Source organism: Balaenoptera physalus (genome assembly GCF_965194825.1).
Source record: "Balaenoptera physalus genome assembly, chromosome: 15".
NCBI classification, from domain to species: domain Eukaryota; kingdom Metazoa; phylum Chordata; class Mammalia; order Artiodactyla; family Balaenopteridae; genus Balaenoptera; species Balaenoptera physalus.
Window position 1 is genome coordinate 38020535 of NC_138894.1, and position 21988 is coordinate 38042522.

Here is a 21988-nt window from a genome sequence, read left to right on the forward strand (position 1 = left end):
CCTAACTATCGCGAGGTGAAACGGGAAAGCGGCCGACCATCAATTGGCTAACGGGATCAGTGACGTCAGACGCAAAGCGCCGGGCCTACTGCCGGAGCGTGAGGGACGACTCGAATTCCGTTTGGAGGCATCTTTGAGCTCCTCGAGTAGACATCATGAGCAAAGCTCACCCTCCCGAGTTGAAGAAGTAAGTATGCGTGAGGGCTGCGCCCAAATGGCAGCTTATTTGTGTGCCTCGGGTTCCTTAGATCCTCCGCCATTCCCGAGAGTGCGCCTGGCGTGCGTCTTCTGGTCCGTAGATCCGGGCCAGTGTCCCGCGCTTCGGGGCCTAAGACCCGCTCAGACGTAGCATTTCGGCCCGGTGGGCAAGGTTACCAGAGGCAGCAAGGCGCCTCCGTCCGCCGAGTTGCATTCCAGGCCCGAGCTCCAGGCCCCGTCTCCCGCACGCTCTCGCTCGTTACTTGAAGATCTCGAATGCCACCCTTTGTTGAACATCTTGACTAGCATCATGTTCTAGATAAGGTGGCTGGAGAGCAATTCTATAAGGAACTGAGGAGATGGGTGGAATGGAAGTGTTTGATAGTATCTGAGGAATCAAAAGCCGCCTTAATCTTAGAGTGTGTTTGTAGCTGTTTCTTTGAGCTTTAACTTAGAAATCCCATTCCTTTTTCTTGTTTTCTTGTTCTTAGGTTAAACTTGAGTGTCGTGTGATATCTTGCTCTGTTAACAGAGCTGTGTGAAAATATTCATTTTTTCTAATTAGAGAAGGCTAGGTTGTTTGGGGGGCGGGGGTGGGGTTTGAACCCAGTAAAGTCAACTCAAAGTCGGATATTCCTACTTTAGATAATGCCCAGTTTAAAGTTTTAGCGTCCTCAAACACTCTTGGCTGAACTTAGCATGGTGCATGTTTCCTAAGTAACTTCTCTGTCTTGTTTATACTATGTAATGCCAGAATTCTGCGTGTAGTAGTTGGATAGCACAAAGGATGGAAAATTGGTCCAGGGATCAGTTTGTGAGGCAGCCAGCCATCTGGTCTGCCGTGTGTACAGCTCATTTATTATCAGCCCCATAAAGAAGTCAGACTTAAGGAAGAGTTCATATTTAATGATTTTACACTTAAAGGCACATTTGTATTGAAGCCATCTTTTGTGCAAAAACTCCGTGTGTATTTTAGTTGGATCTGTTATTTAAGACAATTATTAAATCATAAGCCTAACATTAAGAAAAACAAATTATTGCCGTGAAAATGCTTACCCAGTTATCCTTTTATTGGTGAGCTGGTAAAATCTTACGTGTCCTTTGGCTTCATCAGGAACTGGTGAAATGGTAATTATTTTTTAACAGAAGGACCATTCTCTATTTGTAAGGTTTCCTTTCTGATTCTTAAGACATTATTTGAGAATTTCAGAGGATGAAACTAGTTTTAACACCTTTCTCTTCTTATCTCTAGATTTCATGAATTGTGAAATCCTGGCAGGTCTGCCTCCAAAATGACTTAATTTTTTTTCTTCCTTTACTTTCTCACAAATAACCATCTTTTACACTTTTATACCATCCTCCTGGTTTAGCATAACTCAGTGGTTCTTTTTTTTTTTAAAGAATCAATTTTATTTATTTTATTTATTTATTTTAGTTGCGTCGGGTCTTCGTTGCTGCACGTGGGTTTTCTGTAGTTGTGGCGAGCAGAGGCTACTATTCGTTGTGGTGCCCAGGGTTCTTCTTACGGTGGCCTCTCCTGTTGCGGAGCACAGGCACCAGGCGTGCGGGCTTCAGTAGTTGTGGCACACAGGCTCAGTAGTTGTGGATCACGGGCTCTAGAGCGCAGGCTCAGTAGTTGTGGCACACGGGCTTAGTTGCTCCACGGCATGTGGGATCCTCCCGGACCAGGGATCGAACCCGTGTCTCCTGCATTGGCAGGCAGACTCTTAACCATTGTGCCACTAGGGAAGTCCCCTAACTCAGTGGTTCTTAACTGAGGGGATGGGAGTCTGGTTCTATCAGCATCTAGAAGGAAGAGGCCAGGGTTGCTGCTAAAACTTTCTACAGTGCACTGGATATCATGCAACAACAGAATTATCGGGCCCCAGATTTCAGTATGCTGAGGTTGAGATACCCTGGCCTAACCAAATTCTTCGTCCTGCTCTTAAAAGTCAATGCCAGAGTAGTCTTTTTTTTTTTTTCCTTCCAGTTTTTTTGAGATATAATTGACATACAGCACTGTGTAAGTTTAAGGTGTATAGCATAATGATTTGACTTACACATGCCACAGTAGTCTTGCCATTGGCTGGTTCTGCTGCAATAACTTATTGCTGTATACATAACAAAGTCCAGATTTCTTGACCCAGCATTCAAGCTCCTCCATCAGAAATCGAGGCACCAAATATTACACACACTAACATTTGAGTGCTGTGTTCTCCAGCCAAACTGAACCATTTGATTTTGCTCAAACTTTTTCACTGCTGTGTGACTTTGGAAATTTTACTTAACCTTTCTGAGCCTCAGTTCCCCATCTATTAAATGCTGATACTTATTATTAATTTGTATGTATGTAATTTATAACAGCAATCATAGGATTAAATAAGTTCATGTGTGTTATATTTGTTTTATATAATATATCCTATTAAAATAGATTATTTTATATATCATACTGTGTCTTTTTATTTGTAAAAACCTATCTTCTTGCACCTTCTGTCAGGCCCTTTCTCTTATTTGTCTTTGAATTCTCCCATGATTTATATTAAAATTGAATGAAATTTCATATTTTTTAGCCTATAACTGGAAGAGGTAAAAACTGGTTTGACTACATGTCTTCATATTCTCATACTACCCTGCTGAGATGGAATTTCCTTGTTTAATTCAAATTATTTAAAACTTCAAAATATGCATTTATTTTGCTAAAGCGTAATTATGTGTTGAAGACTATCCTGAACACTTAAGATTGATGTTTAATATTAAATAAAACAACACTACGTATTGTCTCAAATATAAAATAAAATAAACTAAAATACCTATTGGATTGGGTATAGTTTGATTACCTTCTGGTTTCTTCACAACTTTGTTTGGTTTTGGAAATAACTAAAAATATAACCAAATCTTTGTTTTTCTGTTATGGTTGTAAAATCCTGTCATTGAAAGTTAGGTCAGTATTGAACAACAAGAATGGTTTGTAATTCACATCAGTATAAAGATGCAATTTAATGTACATTAATATATTATAAATCCATTCCATTTTTGTTTATTATCTTCCCCTTAAATCACATTGCTCGGTTAGTATAAGTACTAACTGAGGTAGCCCATCACTCTCTCATCCTTTACCACAGTACAGTTTTTACTCTTTTAAATTTCATTATTCCTATTGTGTATATTTTAACAGATTATCTTGACTATACCTACTTTTGTGCTTACTTGTGCTTAAATTTTTTTAATTAGTTACATAATCTTTACCCCTTTTGCTTTTTCAGATTTATGGACAAGAAGTTATCATGTAAGTCTTTTTGGTTTTTTATTTTCGGGTTTTTTTTTTTTTAATATTAAATTCCTTTTTACATATGCCTTGGCGGTATATAATGTTTGAAGGAGCAACATTATAAAAATTCAAAGCACACAGAACTTCTAATTCATATCCATTAATTAAGCAGGTTTATCAAAATTCTAACTAGACAGTTTTATTTACTTAATTTTTGGTACTTAGTAAGTTTCACAGTACTTCAGACTTTTCATTATTTCATATAAGCCCTCTCTCACTTTGATAAACTTAACAGTATTTTCTATTTTATATTTGAAAACTTAACTTTTTTCCTTTAAACAAAGGACAGACAAGGACTAAAAATCTAACCTGTACAGTACTCAAAGTATACAGGGGTTAAGACCATGGCTTTAGGGGCAAGCAGCCTTCAGTTTGAATTCCAGCTGTACCCCACAGTAACTGTATAATCTTGAACCAGTTACTTAAAAATGCTATACTTCAGTTCCTTCATAAAAAGTCAGGATAATTCTACTTTATAGGATTCTTATAAGTTTAAATGTGGAAGTAAATGTAAAATGTTTAGCCCAGTGCTTGGCACATAGTAAAGATAGTAGATTATACATCTCAAATACCTGGGTTTTATCTCACCTAGTTTTTTTTTTTTAATGTATTTATTTGGTTGCTCTGGGTCTTTAGTTGCGGCAGGCGGGCTCCTTAGTTGCGGCATGCGAACTCTTAGTTGTGGCATGCACGTGGGATCTGGTTTCCTGACCAGGGATCAAACCTGGGCCCCCTACATTGGGAGTGCAGAGTCTTAACCACTGCGCCACCAGGGAAATCCCTATCTCACCTAATTTTTAATGAATAGTTGTGTTGATAATTAATGGTCAGTTTTATTAAAATGTCTTTTTCCCTTTACACAGTGAAATTAAATGGTGGCAGACATGTCCAAGGAATATTGAGGGGATTTGATCCCTTTATGAATCTTGTGATAGATGAATGTGTGGAGATGGCAACTAGTGGGCAACAGAACAATATTGGAATGGTGGTAAGTAAAGACACAAGATTTCTCTTAGAGATTTCATTTTTCTTTTGGAATAAGCATTAATGTCCCTTCTATCAAACTCTTGGGTTAAACTGAAGTTAGGCAAATTTCAGGCAAGATTAGACATTCCATCTCCCTTTTAGTTTAGCTTAATGACAGTTATTCAACTGTGATAATATCCCAGTTACCTGTAGGTTAGATCTGAATCTTACACAGAACCCACTGAGGTCCTTAGACTTGAAATGGCTGTTAGAAATCATTTTTGAGCTTTATTCTATAATAGAGACCCATACTTGTTCCTTCATTAGAGCAGTAGTTCTCAATCTTAGTTGTATTTTAGAATCAAATTAGTCTGGGATGCAGCCTAGAGTTTTTTAAAGTTCCCAGATGAAATGGTACAGATGAACTTATTTGCAAAGCAGAAATAGAGACAAAGATGTAGAGAACAAATTTATGGTTACGGGGGCCGGCAGGGAGGGGTGATTTGGGAGACTGGGATTGACATATATACAGCACTGTGTGTAAAATAGATAACTAATGAGAACCTACTGTATAGCACAGGGAACTCAATACTCTGTAATGGCCTCTATGGGAAAAGAATCTAAAAAAGAGTGGATATATGTATATGTATAACAGATTCACTTTGCTGTACAGCAGAAACTAACACAACATTGTAAACCAACTATACTCCAATAAAAAAATTTTTTTTTAAAGTTCCCCAGGTGATTCTAATGTAAGGCAAAGATTAACCAGTGATTCAGAGCATTTACAATCAATTAGTCATTGAGGAGTTTTTTTAAAAGCAAGCAAACAAAAATTATGCCTAGAGTCCACTTCAAAGCAATTGAAACTGTATCTCTAAGGGTGCTGCTCTCTTTTTTTGTTAAAAGATATTGTGTAATTTTAATGTGTAGTGAGGATTACTGCTTATCAAACTTTAACATGCCATGAATTCCCAGGAAATCTTGTTAAAATGCAGATCCTAATTCAGTAGGTATGGGATGGAACCTGAGATTTTGCATTTCTAACAAGTGCCCATTTGATGCAGATCTGCCAGGTCACAGATCACACTTTTGGGATTTAATTGTATATATAATTAACCTAGATTTTCTGGTTTATCACACTCAAAAAGTAGTCAAGGTAAAAGTTGCAAGGGATACAATGACAGCCATTCACATGGAAGAAAATAGGAGGAAAACAGATGCTGACTTCTTAATCATAGGAGCAAACATTAGGCCATAGTGGTATGACTACTGAAGAACAGTTTTTGATGTTTGTCAACAAGACCCAGACTTTGAATTCCACTCTGCCCAACACAGGACAATATACCCAGTAAGTGTTAAGTCTGAGTTACTTGGGCAAGGTGAATCAAAACAGCCAACTTAGCTTTAGCAAATCATTGAGCATGTAGACCTCTAAGAGGTGGTAAGAGTTCCTAATCATTAACCTTGATTTTGCCTCACTTTTTAAAGTTTGAGCAGTAAAAGGGTGTAATTCTTTAATCACCCTTTCCAAGGCTTGTGTTATTGCTTATTTCAAGTGTATTTCCATTACTGCATTTTGAAAAGCAAATCAGTAGTCAGGATTAGAGAAACAACTTGGAATCTCCAGCTATGAGACTCCCCGCCCACCCCCACACATTTCATGTAAGCCTGCCTTCTTTCCAGGTACAGTCTCCTTGAGCTTCTGTTAAAAATGAATAAAAGTATGGGCAAATCATTAGCAGCAGTTTCTTATAAAAACAGTTTTAAAATACCCCAAGATTTCCCCCTAGCAATTCCGTTTACAGATTAGGAAATCTTCATTCTAATAGAGGGTAGATTAGGATTTTGGTTCATATCTCAACAAATTTGCTAAAAAAGGATTCAAGAAGGAATTGACATCTAAAGTTCTTAACTTGGGAAGATAACTTTTTAGAGAATGTGTGGCACTTCTCGGAATTTTTATCAGAGGAGGAATTGAGCCTAGATCATGGATCTTTCTCATAATTTTCTCCCTAAATTTTGATGGGCTTAATTTTCTTTACACGGAAATTGGTTAAAAGCAGTGTCCTCCCAAGTCGTTCAAATAATGAGCACCTACTTACCGTTTTAGGCAGTCTGCTACTCCACCTCTGATGGGTGTTGTGTGACTAAAAATTAAAGTCTTGTGTTAGTAGGTGCTAATTCTTGTGGCTGAGTTCACTTTGAAAATGAAATAATGATAATATATCAATCGTCTTTAATTTAAAAAACAGTGTAAAGAAAATGGAAGGATGGCTTTTCTAAGGAAAAGAGGGGAAACAAGTTACAGTTTTGTTTTTTCACAAGTTGTTTGGCTAAGGAGACAGCTATGTTGGCTTCGTTATTCCCTTGTCCAATCAGTGACCCATTGAGGCCATTGAAATTACTTAATACTATTAAATTAAGAATAGTATTAAGAATGTGTGTGTTCTGAAGGGGGGGTAATTTGTTTTGGGGATCTGTCAGGTGGATAATTACATAACAATGTCTCAACTGGCCTCTTATCTTTTGAGACACCCCCAGAGTAGTCAGCAGCCTCAACTCTGTCTTATTCCCTAAAGATTCTGCTCCACTCCAAGGTTCCCCTAAGAATGTAGTAAAAATTGTGTCTTTTTTTGATGCTACATATTTCAGGTGATCAGGCTTTGTGCTTCTGTAGCTCCATATTATGTTTGTATTCTTTATTAGGCAGTTGTGCCCCTTGCAAGAGACTTAAAAAGCCTGAGCAACACTTTGCCAAAACTTAGTATTGAAGCCCAATGAAGGAGCAATATGGAATTCGGGACCTGATGGTTCCAGTTTGATTTGGAGAATGGGGCCTTGAGCACAGTGGGAAAAGAGGTAGAGCACTGCACGACGGAGGTGTTCACGACAAACCTTAACTGTGTATTATGTGAGAAGGCAAAGAAGTGTGTGATACCATTTTAGAAAATGTTGATGAAAGTAGTGGTTTTGTTTTTTAATGATGGCAAAAAGGAAAAGCCCGCAGATCTGAAAATCTTAGTTACCTGAAATAACTTCTCCCCACCACCCTTCACGTCTAGGGAAAGTGTCAGAAAGGGACAAATTTAGGAGGGAGCTAGGAAAGAAGCCTACTTGTTTTTCATGCTTTTATCAGTGAGATGTGATGTTCATCATCTGTTGCAAATAAGCCAGCAGTTTAAAACTCTTGAGAACTAGGTAATCATGTTGTTTAGCTTTCTTCTTTTCCTGACTTGTAAGAAGAGTAAGAGTCTGTAGTTTCCTTCAGTCCCCATTGTCATTTTCAGGGCCTTGTTCTCTTTAATGCAGCTCTTTAATTCTTTGCCACCTTCTCACCATACTCATTGCTGTTTGTCTCTGCCAGGCTCCAAGACACTTTCCCACCTGTCACGTTCCTTTCCAGTCTGTCAGCTGCGGTAATCACATGGAGGTTCATTTGTTTACTTAACAGCACTTACTGAACCTTTTGTGTGCCTGCCACAGCTTAGGCACTGGGGATGGTGCACCAGGCAAAGTCCCTGCCTCATAGAAATGACACTGGAGTGAGGAAGATAGTAAATAATAGTGTATGTAATAAATAAAGCAAGTAGAATGAGAGGAGAAAAGAACAAGTTACAGCTGTTTTTACACCACCTGCCTACAAGCATAGCTCCACTTTGATCTTACTCAGAATGCCTCCATTTCTAATGAATCATTCCACATCCCTCATCCCACTCCTGTCCTTTTCACCTGTCCAGCTTTACTTGAACTGATCTGTGACCGCATTACCTGCAGTCCACCAGGGGCTTCTTATTTGCATAGTCCCCTTCCAGTTTGACTTATTTTTCTATCCGTCTTTACCGGCCATTACCAGCCATTTCATCTATGCTGTCATGAGTATCCTGGCTTATCTTTTATAGAATGGCTACTATATCAGGCACTGTGCCCCTGGGGCCTTTTCTTTATAACTTTTCTTCCTGCCTCTAAGTCTCCCCCACCCCCATTCTCTTATATACGCTTTTGCCGAAACAGTGGTCATTCCCCAGCTCTGAAACTGTCACTGGTTCATTGTTGGTTTCATGATGCTTTCCAAACACTTTTAAGATTGGTGTTTGAGGCCTTCTAAGATTAGGTGCAAACTGTCTTTGTTTACCACTTCCTTTCATAACCGTTTACTTTATTCAGATTAGATTTTTCCTTATCCCCTTATACTTTTTCATCTCAGTTCTGTCTAGAATTTCCTATCTTCCTGTCAAAATTGTATCCAATTTTCAAGACCCAGCTAAAATGTCATCTTCAGAAATCCTACTTTTTCCAACTTCCATCCTGGTTTGTTCCCTCAGTGATCTTATACCCCTAAACTGACTGATGTATTCTACTGTACCTGTTTTTCCCACTAACTTATGGATCCCTTAGGGGCAGGGATGGGCATTTCATTTGAGTCCTGCAGTTTAAGTGAAATGGGTCACTGGAGACTGGTCTCAAAAAGGTACTTGTTAGCCTTCGGTCTAGATGTGCATCTCATTATGAAGGGCTTAGTGGCTTCATGTCATTACTAAAAGACTGGAATTATTTTGCGTTCCTGTGACCAGGAAAAAAGCCTCACAAACTGACATTTAATAACTGAAAAACCATTAATGATTTGATGAAATCAAGTCATTTTAATCATCATTGATATGTCTGTTAAATGAATTGTGTTCTTTTCAAATTCATTTTCTCTTTCTTAGGTAATACGAGGAAATAGTATCATCATGTTAGAAGCTTTGGAACGAGTATGAACAATGGCTGTCTTCAGAGAAATCAACTGCTTCCACATGTCCCCTCTCCACATTTTACTACAGTGAAAATTGGGTCGTGTACATTTTCTTACTGAACTTTTTTGTTAAATAAACTTCTGTAATAGTCAAAAATGCTTTCTCAGCTGTTCTGAACATAGAAGATTTGCTCTTATTCTGATTTTTTTCTATCATGACCTGTTCCTAGTTGTGACTGATTTGTTCACAGGTGTTGTTTTTTGTTTTTTCTGTTTTTTTGGGGGGGTTTTTTGGCCATGCTGGGTCTTCGTAGATGCGCGCGGGCTTTCTCTAGTTGCAGCGAGCAGGGGCTACTCTTTGTTGCGGTGCACGGGCTTCTCATTGTGGTGGCTTCTCTCGTTGCAGAGCACAGGCTCTAGACGCTCGGGCTTCAGTAGTTGTGGTGCACTGGCTTAGCTCTACGGCATGTGAGATCTTCCCAGACCAGGGATCGAACCCGTGTCCCCTGCATTGGCAGGCGGATGCTCATCCACTGGAAGTCCCCGAGGTTTTTAATGCATTAAAATACAAGAATCTTAACTAAATATGAAACATTGGCAAGGATGCCCATTTTCTGTATCTTTTACCTCTGAACAGAGATAAAGAAGCTGCAAGCCTCAGTGGGTTTCTTCTGAAACATTAACTGGAATTTTCAAAGTTCTTGCCATAACTTTGACGGACTCTTGACTTTTTCACATACGTTTACATTCCAAGTACGGTTTTGCTCAAACAACACAGGTTTGAACTGTGCAGGCCCACTTCTATACAGATTTTTTCCAAAATAATTTTGGATTATTAGTAAATAATTTACTAATACTACAGTGCTACACCATCCGTGGTGGTTTGAATCCACGGATTCTGAACTGGATGGGGGAACCACATGTGCAGAGGGCTGACTGTAAGTTGCACGCAGATTTTTGGCTGCTCGGGGGTCGGCGTCCCTACCCACCACATTGTTGAAGGGTCAACCGTATAGTACAGCAGAAGTAAAACACAGGAAGTCATGATATCATGGTTTTATTTTGAACATAGGTGGGAAATTTTTTTGAATACAGGAGTAGAAATACAATTCCAGAGAAAAACATTCCAGTGCATTGTAGTTCTTTGTGGAGTAGAAGATAGTGATAACGCTGCCCGTGATATATTCACCTAGTTCATAAATTTTATGGTTCACAAACTCAAATGAGATATTTTACAGATGGTTGTATCATAAACCTAACTTTAAGAAACCTATCAAGCAAATGCTTAAGCTTCTTTTCGTAATCTGGTAAAAAGCCTACAAATCATGAATCGCTTTAAAACTGGAGAGTGGGGTGTACACACAGTATGTGAGGTACTTGTAAAGTATAATAAAATGGGTGGCTTATGTGTATGTAAAGTGGTATTTCCTATCTATAGGAAATGTTTACAGCAAAAGAATAGCGAGAGGGATCAAACTAACGAAGGCCAATACATTTTTATTTTTCCATTCTCCTCTTTTTAATTCTTGACGAATGTCGACAAGCTTGTGTTTTTTGCAGCCACGTAGAGCTGAATTGTTGAACTGGTTTTCTAAGTGTGGTTCCTAGACCAGTACCATCACCTAGGAACATAACAGAAATGCAGTCTTTCGTATGCCACTCCAGACCTACTGAAACAAATTCTGGGGGTGAGGCTCAGCAATGTTTTAACAAGGCTTCCAGTTGATTCCGATGCACACTCAAGTTGGAGAACCACTGGAGCAGAACTTGGCCTTCATTCAGCCCCTGCATAATTTTTACCAGTCTCTTCTGTAAAAAGATGATTTGAGCGGCCTCCTGGAATAATGGGCCCTGATAGGATTTTTCTTCCAATTAAAAAAAAAAAAAGTTTTTTAATACTGTAATTGCATTAATACTAATATGCTTGACATACGGATAACCTGTTTTGCTCTTTGAGGAAACAACTTCAGATGCCTTGTTGGAAAACAGAGTTGGGTTTGATATAACAGCAACCTTTTAAATTTGTGTTCTAAGTAAAAATATATCCAATCGCAAAACAAGTCTGTAAGTGATAGAAATTAAATTACCTCATTAGTATTCACCCACTTTTAGCATATACATAATAGTATTACACTCTCTACATAACTGTCTTCATTAAACCACAAAAGGAAAAAATATGAATGTCTCAACATACTTAAGAATAAAAATAGTAAAAAGCTGACTCTTTGACAAACTATAAATTTAATTCCTGCCTCTACATCAAATATATCTTGGCAGTTTTATCAGCATATTAATATTCACAATTGTAATAGAGAAGAAATTGTTTTAAGAATCAATGTTCTCTTTTTTGCTATAATCTGGAGGACTTTTTTTTTTTTTAAACAATACATGTTAACTTGGTTGCAGTTACTTTTAGAATTCACAAGCTTTTACTTGTCCTGTCCTTCCAGTGACTAAAAGGACAGTCACTCATGATCTTTGTACAGATGGAGAACTGGTTCTCAAGTTTGGCTACATATTAGAATCATTCAGGAAGCACTCCTACAGGTGATTCCAATGTACAGCTGAGGCTCAGAACCAGGGCCCCAAAAGATTTCAGCAACCAATTTCTCAACCAAAATGCTACAGTACCTTTAGAAGCATTTAACAGTTTGAACATACACTGGATCTGATCAAGGAAGGTGTCTTGCTGAATATCCTACTCTAGTGCCAACTGCTCTGGAGTAATCTAAGTCGCCTCTGCTGTGAGACTGTCAATGCATCTTACTATCAAGATTACTAGAGTTCTCACTGAGAGAAATCATTCTTTGCAACATGGACCCGCTTTGATAATGGATTGGGTTTCTTGGGACTTTTAAGGCACTAAAAACCCTTGGGAAACATCATAAACCGCCACCATCAGTGAATCTCAACCCAGGATGCAAGTTAGGAACTTTCAAAAGCTACAAAAAGCTGAGGTCCTATCCTCCATCAACTAAATCAGAATCTCTGCTGTGGAGCTCTATCACTATTTTTAAAAGCTCCTCAGGTGAGGGTTTGATAATAGAAGGCCAATTTCTTAAATCAATAGCCTGTACTTTTCATTTTACTTAAGATTTTTGTATGACATCTTAAATTTATACTAAACTAAGACTTCTGAATTTCACCCCCAATAAAATAGAGACAGAAGCAATGAAAAGAACATTCTGAAAGTCAAGGCTTCAAGCATGGGCATATGTACTTTGAAAAATATAAATTACTAAAGCCAGGCATAAGATACCAGCTCCCATAGTAGTTGTATCTGACTGAAGATCACGTCCAGCTGCGAAGCACAAATGAACTAGTCCCGAACTAAAAGATAAGTCTTCCTCAAGTGCTCAGCTTAAAATGCTTTAAGGTTTGGTTCAGGGCCCCACCCCAGACCTATTAAATCAGAATCTCCAGAGGAGCTATAGAGAATCCATACGTTTAACAAACTCCAGATGATTCTTATGATCAGAGAAGTTTGGGAAACACTGCTGATGGATATTAAAGAAAGAATAAAGAAATTTTGGAGATGCAATAGTTATGCCTTCATGCTTAATTAGAACCTTGTATTTCTCATGATTCACCGGGATTATTTTTGTTAAACAATGATAACGGCAAAATATCTGATTCAAAATCATCTCTGCTCAGACTGTGTTCTTTTTTGCCAGTGATAATTCCATTTGGAACCAGGAGGGGAAAAAAAGAAATAGTGGTATTTCATAGTTCAGTTTTAAGTTTCTCATATAACTCCTCCTGGTCAATCATGTGTGTGTGCCCGTTCCAGCGGTGATAGGCGAGGAGAGCAGCATTGTAGCCTGCAACAGCACTCATTTCCATGGCACTTGCTGCAACCTCCATGCCATTGAGGTAATAAAGTCGATCGTGGAGTATGATGGAAGGGCATTTCTCTGGAGGCATATAATGAGGGTATGCAAGCCATGACCGCTTCACAGCATAATCATAGGACACAAAGAGCTTTAAAATTTGTTCTTTAGTAAGAGGTCCTGCAGAAAAGATCTTCCAAACGTGTGCCCTATCCGCTTTTGGTTGAGGATTATTATTTTCTTCTACAGAAGACACAAACCCAATGCTGTTAATGAACAAATCTGGATTATCAGTGGTTAAGATTGTACCGAGATCAAACTCATCTAAGGCTCTAGAGGTAAAGACAGTTGAATTCAACTGCCCCTTAATTAAAGTTGTCACTAAAGGTTCGTAGTATTGATGGAATTCCTCAATTGGAGGATCAAAGTTGAGAAAAGTTATATTGGACATTTTTCGATTCAATGGAGTGGCCACCAGGACAATGTCATAGAAATCTGAATGGGTCTCAGATCCAGTTTGGTAGACCGCTTCATACACCTTTGTGGGATTTCCTAGAGGAAATAAGGAAGCATACATTTTTTTAATGTTTCTAACATACTATATTTTATACCTTCTAAAAATAATTCTATACCTTCTTAATAGTTTCTCTATAATTCTAAGGAATTAAACAAGTTTTATCCCTTAAGATGATTATCCCTTGCATTTGTATTACAATGAGGCCAATTTTCTACTTGGAATGGAAATAAAATCTTGTCAATAAGTACAGAATATGAAATTGTTACTTTTGAGGATGAAATTGTTTTTTAAATCCGAAGAGTCATGCTGCTGTACTTGAGCACATTTATGAATATTTCTACATGACATACAACACGTCCAATTTAAAATTGCATCATTTGGGACTTCCCTGGCCGTCCAGTGCAGGGGGCGCAGGTTTGATCCCTGGTCAGGAAACTAAAATTCCATCATTTGGAACTGAGTGAGAGATGGAGAAAGAGGTTTTTCTCCCTGAGCAATTATTTTCTGCAGGGAAAATTAGGGAACAATAAAATAGAAGTTCAAGTTTACCTGTCTGCTTGGTCCTTGTTTTCTCCTCTATGGACATTACTGAGCCAGATATAAGATTGCTTTTGGAAGCCTGAAGGAGCCGTGAGCAAACAAGTTTATTGCCACCTTTTACTGCCCAAAGGCCAGGATCAGTACAGGACATTGACACTGCCCCTGTCAGCGGTAGGAAGAAAATGTGTTTTAATTCTGACTCTGTAAGAGGCCCTCTACCCCCTCTCCCTTCCCAATTAGCTGAGCCCTGCTCCAAATGTCTTTAGACATTGCCAAATGGCCCTGGGAGCAAAATCTCCCCCAGATGAGAAGCATTCAACTAATAAAAGCTAAAGACTCATGAAGAGTGGCCCCCACTTGCCACAACTAGAGAAAGCCCTCGCACAGAAACGAAGACCCAACATAGCCATAAATTAAAAATAAATAAATAAATAAATAAATAATTCTGTTAAAAAAAAAAAAAAAAAGCTAAAGACTCTGTTCCCATAGAAATGCACATTTACAATACACAATTTTGCCAACATTTTTATTGTGTCTGAGGTTTCACAAAGAAAGGTAGTCTTCTCCAAATCATGGCCTAAAGTAAGGAGCCATCATAGCATCAGGTAAACCACTCTGTAAACTAATGTCCATAACTATTCCAAGCCCTGACTTACCTACAAAGCCATTGATGTTCATGGTTTGGCCATAATTGATCCTCATGACAGGAGTAATAATTTCATCGAGGAACTTCTCAGAAAAGCCTGCTTTCTGCAAGGTTTCAAGAAGTGATCGGTTAAATAATCCAAGGTAGTCGTCCCCTCCTAGGGAATGTAGTAACTTTTCTACGCTACTGAAGGCATAGTCATGAGATTGGTAGCGGTAGATCCTTTTGAACAGAAAGGAAATGGCCATTAAACACCAAACAAGACAGGGGGAAGGGTACACATAAAGAAGGAAAATAGCATTCTAAGACCCAAAGTGACTTTCATGTGTCCTTCTGATGAGTTCCTACCTATCCTGTGAGATGCACCTCAGTCACCATCTGCCCCAGGTATCCCAGAGGTTCTTGGCCTCCCTCTCCCTCCGCCTCCTCTGGGGCAAGTCCACTGTCCTTTATATACACTCTTCTGCATTAATATGGTCACTGGGAGCACCTTTCAAGAAGAAGGTATGTCTTATTCATCTTATCTTGAGCACACTTAGACATGTCTAAAGTTAAACTTTACCTTTCCACTAGACTTGATCCTCTCTCCTCCCACAACCAAAAATAACGAGTTACTCCCAACATCCTACATGTCATCCTCAGTTCATCTAGTTTCAAATTTAAACATTTCACTTCTCCTCTCTGCTTCTCCCACCTAAGAAGGAAACCAACCTTATCAATCTTTCTAACATCTCTTCTGTTACTTCATTCTCATCTCCCTGATCTTAAATGAGGATTTATATTCAAACTACTAAAATGAATAACTGATCTACCTGCCTCTAGTTTCTCTTCTTTGAAACATTTATGAATCTCCCAGATGTCCTAAAATACCCTTATTTTGTCATCCATCCACTTACTCAAAAAACATCTTGTGTATTACTGTTACTTACTAAAGTTCTGACATTAAAAAAAAAATCATGGATTTTTAGAGCCAAACTCATCAAGTCTAACTAACTCCTTTGCTCAGCTGCAGATAAAGAAACCAAGTAGAAGTTAAAGAACTTGTCTAAAAGTCACATGGCAAGTAGAAGACTCAAGAACCACTATCCCCCTCTGCCTTCAACCACACACACACACACACACACACACACACACACACACACACACACACACACACACACAATCTTCCACTTGAATACAGCTGACCCATTCATTCACTGCTCTCTAAACATGCTCTGGATATTGCTCCCAAACACTGCACTACCTCTTCCCTCCATCTGGAATACACTTCCCATCCCTAATCATAGAACAACTAGCTACACTTTCCTTCAGAGCCTGAATCCCACCCCCTTAGCAAAGTCTTACCCAACTTCCCAGTCCACAGTGATGTCATCACCTCCAAAAGTCCCATAAAACTTAGCACTCATGCTCAGCACTTAGATACTACTTCAAATTATTTAATTTTTAGGAACTATCACCTGACATTTCTCTGCACTTTAGAGACTTGAAAAAATGTTCACATAAATTAGTTCATGCAATAATTCAATACATATTTTTTCAGGTTGCAAGTGATACAAAAATGAGGAAGACATGGTTTCTTTCTCTCAAGGAACTTACAGTTAGGAACAGGTACTCAGGCATATGCACAGATAAGTGTATGAAGGAAAGGAAGAAATAAATGCCAAGGAAAGATCTCTACCAGTGATCATAGAAGAGTTTTTACATCAAATTTCTTCTCTCAAAATAATCTGTAATTTTTTTAAAGAGCAGAGATAATGTCATATCCATTTCAACATTACCTACTGTCTAACGGTGTAGTATACAAAATGCTGAATGTATTTTTGTGGAAAAATTCTCAGTGCCAAAACTGAGAAATTAAAATAATTCCTTCCAGCCATACTGTTTGGCTTGTAGTCCCTAGGAAGTTGGAAAAAGTAAGATGAAAACACTGAGTTCTTCAGAAAAATAACACACCGAATACCTCATAAAATGAAGAGCAATCTTTTGCTAATGGTCAGCATGACAAAATAGTAGCCAATTAAATAACTTAAATATGATGTTATAAAAAAATTATTCCCTGCCTCCTCCCACCTAAGCCCCAACCCCACTCAAACAAGCCTCCTAAGTAAAGGCCTCGTAGAGGGTGACATGAGACAATATATACCGTATAAACACTGAGCACTGTAACTGCTTTACAATACTAGTTGCATTACAGCGGTCCCCAACCTTTTCGGCACCAGGGACCAGTGCCATGGAAGACAATTTTTCCACAGATGGGGCGGGGGGTATGGTTCAGGAGGTAATGTGAGCGATGGGGAGCGGCAGATGAAGCTTCGCTCACTTGCCCAGCCCACTCCCCCCACACCCCCACCCACCCCCCCGTCCCTGCTCACCTCCTGCTGTGCAGCCCGCTTCCTAACAGGTCTGGGGCCCAGGGGTTGGAGACCCCTGCATTAGAATGCCTATTTACGGGCTTCCCTGGTGGTGCAGCAGTTAAGAATCCGCCTGCCAATGCAGGGGACACGGGTTCCAGCCCTGGTTCGGGAAGATCCCACATGCCGCGGAGCAACTAAGCCCGTGCGCCACAACTACTGAGCCTGCGCTCTAGAGCCTGTGAGCCACAACTACTGAAGCTCGCGCACCTAGAGCCTGTGCTCTGCAACAAGAGAAGCCACCGCAAGGAGAAGCCTGTGCACCACAACGAAGAGTAGCCCCCATTCACCGCAACTAGAGAAAGCCCGCGCATAGCAACGAAGACCCAACACGGCCAAAAATAAATAATAAATGAAATAAATAAATTTAAGAAAAAAAGAATGCCTATTTACTAAACAGTGAGACGTAACTAATAGTTTCTGCTAATCAGATTGCTTACACAAACTTCTTTTTAAACTACATTTGTATAACCCCTACCCATTTATTCACTCATTCATTCATTTAATCATTCAACAAATATTTATTTATGGACCATCAACTTTGAGTCAGACACTGTTCTAGGTGCTAAGGATGCAGAAGTCAGTACTAACAAAGAAAAAAGTCCCTGCTCTAATGGAGCTTTTGTTCTAGATGGGGAAACAGGCAATAAAATAAATAAAGAAATGCAAGCAAATTATATGACAGTTTAGAGGATGATAATTATCAAGGAGAAAAGTAAATCAAAAGTAAGATTGGAGGGCTTCCCTGGTGGCACAGTGGTTAAGAATCCGCCTGCCAATGCATGGGACACAGGTTCGAGCCCTGGTCTGGGAAGATCCCACCTGCCACGGAGCAACTAAGCCAGTGCACCACAACTACTGAAGCCCGCGCGCCTAGAGCCCGTGCTCCGCAACAAGAGAAGCCACCACAATGAGAAGCCCACGCACCGCAACGAAGAGTAGCCCCCACTCACCTCAACTAGAGAAAGCCCGCGTGCAGCAACGAAGACCCGATGCAGCCAAAAACAAATAAACAAAATTTTAAATAAAATTTTTTTTTTAAAAAGTAAGATTGGAAATGCTTGGAGCTGACAGGGTTGCAACTCTAAATAAGGTGATACAAAAAAATAAGTAGTCAAGGAAAGCCTCACTGAGAAGGTGATCCGTCAGCAAACACCCGAAGGAGGTGAGGATACAAGTCTTGCAGGGACAGGAGTGGGGGGGGGAATATTTCAGACAGAGGTAAGAGCAGTGCAAAGGCCTTATGACAGCAGCACGCCTGGTACTGCAGCTGAAGCAGAGAGATCCAGGAGAACAGGTAGAGGCACAGACAGAAAAAAGTAGGGAAGGTGGGATGAAGCACTTCTACAATAATTGAGTAAGGACCTTAGAAAATCTGCCCCTACGTAAAAGCAATGAGAACACTGACAAATATTGTCAACATCAACTTTTTCAGAACTCTGGAAATAAAATCCCAGGAGAATTTATTCAAGAAAAATGGCTGAACGTCTGTAAGAACACATGAGCCTTGTGGTATTTTAACTTCCCCTATTCCCATTCCCCTCTTGCTAGCAACAAGGTAGCCTTCAAAATCAGCAGCCTTGCAACTACAATCCCTGTGAAACCAGCAAGCTGGCAGCCACAGGAGGGGATAAAACAGGCTTGGAGCATCCCAAAATTCCCATTCCCAGAGAAGTGCCACTTTTGCCCTATCTGGCAACTCACTCAAAAGCTCTATCCTCAGGGATTGTCCTTTTCTTTTTCTAAATACAATTTTTAAAGGATATACTCCATTTACAGTTATTACAAAATATTGGCTATATTCCCCAAGTTGCACAATACATCCTGTAGCCTATCTTACACCTAATAGTTTGTACCTCCCAGTCCCCCACCCCTGTATTCCCCCCCACCCCACTGGTAACCATTAGTTTGTTCTCTGTATCTGTGAGTCTGTTTCTTTTTGTTATTTTCACTAGTTTGTTGTATTTTTTAGATTAGGGTTTGTCTTTTTTGACCTGATTCAGAGCTTGCTCTGTACAAACAGCCCATCCTGAGTGCATCTGTCAAAAACATCAGTGGCAATTTAACATCAGCTGCCTGAGGCTGTGATACCAACTGGGGCTAATAAGAGGCTTACCAAAAGATTTTTTTTTTAAATATTGGGGAATGAAAAACCCCAGTTCATTCCTGGGGACCTAAAAGCTCATGCCCATGTACAAGGCTGTCACATGCCCAGGAAAGACCTGAGAAGGCCCGAATCTGTCACCTCTGGCTGACCTTGAGGCTTTCAGCAAGCCAGAAGTAAAGGCTAAAGTAGAGTTGTAAACCACCCTCCAGAGCATTGCAAACATATCCCAACACACACACTTGAATAGCCATACATGGCAAAGAATACAGACTTCACAGAATCAGTCCCAGAAAGTCACTAAACAAACAAACAACAACAACAACAAACCTGGGGTAAGGGAAATTCTGATTTCCAGAGCTGCCATTTAATATTATTTTAAATGTCCAGTTTTCAACAAAAATCACGAGATACTCAGAGAAACATGAAAGTATGGCCCATACATAGGGTGGCGGCGGGGAAGGAGTCAACAGAAACTTTCCCTGAGAAAACCCAGACATTGGACCTACTAGACAAAGACTTTATTTATTTATTTATTTATTTTGGCCTCACTACACGGTACATGGGATCTTAGTTCACCAACCAGGGACCGAACTCACGACCCCTGCATTGGAAGCACAGAGTCTTAACCACTGGACCACCAGGGAAGTCCCATAGACAAAGATTTTAAATCAGCTATTATAAATATGTTCAAAGAACTAAAGGAATCCATATCTAAAGAACTAGAGCAAGTATGAAAACAATGTTGATTAGAACAAACAGACTGTTAATAAAGAGAAAGCAATTATAGAAAACAATTAAAAATTCTGGAGTTGAAAAGTATAGTCTGAAATTAAAATTCCCTAGAGGGGCTCAACAGCAGATTTGAAACAGCAGAAGAAGCAGTGAATTTAAAGATAAGGTCAGTTGAGATTATACAATCAGGAACAGAAAGAATCAAGAGTTAAGAAAATGATCAGAGCCTCGGAGCCTGTGAGACAACGAAAAGCACACCAAGATACACATAATGGGAATCCTAGAAGGAGAGGAGAAAAAAGAAACGGACAAAAAATTTATGAAGAAATAATGGTCAAAAATTTCCCAAATTTGATGGAAGACATTAATCTATACATCCAGGAAGCTCAACAAATCCAAAAAGGATAAACTCAAAAAACTCTACACCTAAACACATAATGGTTAAACTGTGGATAAATAAAGAGAAAATCTTGAAAGCAGCAAGAGAAAAGCAACTCATCCAGCAAAAACGATCCTCGGTAAGATTAGGAGCTGACTTCTCTTCAGAAGCCATGATGTCCAGAAGATAGTGGGATGACATATTGAAAATGCTAGGGAAAAAAAAGACTATTAACCAAGAGTTCTATATCCAGCAAAAGTAGCCTTCAAAAATAAAGAGAAATTAATATAATCCCAGGTAAACAAAAACAGATAATTTAACACTAGCAAACCTGCCCTACAAGAAATACTAAAAGTTGCCCTTCAGGCTGAGATAGCACCAGACAGAAACTCAAATCCACATGAAGAATGGGTAAAGGTAATTAAATAGGTAAATATAAAAGACAGTATAAAGATATACAGTTTACCCTTAAACAACACAGATTTGAGCTGTATGGGTCCACTTATACACAAATTTTTCTAATAAATATACAGTTGGCTCTCCATCTCCACAAATGCAGAACTCACAGATACAGAGGGCCAACTGTAAGAGATCTGAGCATATGCAGATTTTGGTATCTGTGGGGTGGTCCTGCACCCAATCCCCTATGCATACCAAGGGACTACTGTACATGCTTGAAATTCTTTTCCCTTTTCTGACTTTTTAAAAACTGCATAAAGCAATAATTATAAAACTAATAAGCTTATAGAACATAAAGACATAATTTGTATGACAATAGCACAAAGTATGGTAAGGTAAAAAAGCTATATTGGAGTAAAGTTTTTGTGTACTATTGAAATTAAGTTGGTATTAATTCAATTAACATTGTTTTAAGCAATTAACATTATTTTAAGTTAAGATAGTAACTGTAATCCCCAGGGAAACTACTAACACAGTAATAAAAATATGTATACTAAAAGAAACAGCAAGAGAATTAAAATGGTACACTCTATAAAACAAAAGAAGGCAGCACCTAGAGGATGAATAAATTCTGGAGATCTAATGCACGGCATAAGGATGATAGCCAACAATACTATTTTATATACTTCCAAGTTTCTAAGAGACTAGGTCTTAAATGTTCTTGCCACATAAAAGAAATAATAATTATGTGATATGACAGAGGTGTTAACTAGCTATGGTGGTAATCATAATGTAATATATATTATAAACGTATCAAATCAACACGTTGTACACCTTAAACTTACACAATGTCATATATCAATTATATCTCAATTTTTTTTAAAGGCACTATATGCTAACAATGAACAATACGAAAAGGAAATGAAGAAAACAATCCATTACAATAGCATCAAAAAGAATAAAATATTTAGGAGTAAACTTAACCAAGGAGACAAAAAGACTTGTACACTGAAAACTACAAAACATTGCTGAAAGACATTAAAGACATCCTGTGTTCTTGGATTGGGAGACCTGAAATTGTTAAAATGTCCATATTACCTAAAGTGATCTACACATTCAGTGCAATCCCTATCAAAATCCCAGTGACATTTTTTTTTTTTTTTTGCAGAACTGGAAAAAATTCCTAAAATTCACATGGAA

General features: G+C 38.8%; 2 protein-coding genes across 2 annotated transcripts in view; one reads left to right on the forward strand and one right to left on the reverse strand.

The window, feature by feature from the left end:
• On the forward strand, positions 1 to 11604 carry SNRPG (small nuclear ribonucleoprotein polypeptide G). Its single transcript, XM_082426129.1, has 4 exons — positions 1 to 187; positions 3462 to 3484; positions 4390 to 4514; positions 9202 to 11604. Exons 1-4 carry the CDS (start codon positions 156 to 158, stop codon positions 9250 to 9252), a joined length of 231 nt encoding a protein of 76 aa, XP_082282255.1. The 5' UTR covers positions 1 to 155; the 3' UTR covers positions 9253 to 11604.
• The window catches only part of PCYOX1 (prenylcysteine oxidase 1), a 22403-nt gene continuing 10683 nt past the window's right edge, over positions 10269 to 21988 (reverse strand). The window contains exons 4-6 of the mRNA XM_082426043.1: positions 14771 to 14982; positions 14124 to 14276; positions 10269 to 13609 (exon numbers count right to left, since the gene is read on the reverse strand). Coding sequence (XP_082282169.1) covers positions 12951 to 13609; positions 14124 to 14276; positions 14771 to 14982 — 1024 coding nt within the window. The 3' untranslated portion in view covers positions 10269 to 12950. The remainder of the gene's footprint in view (positions 13610 to 14123; positions 14277 to 14770; positions 14983 to 21988) is intronic.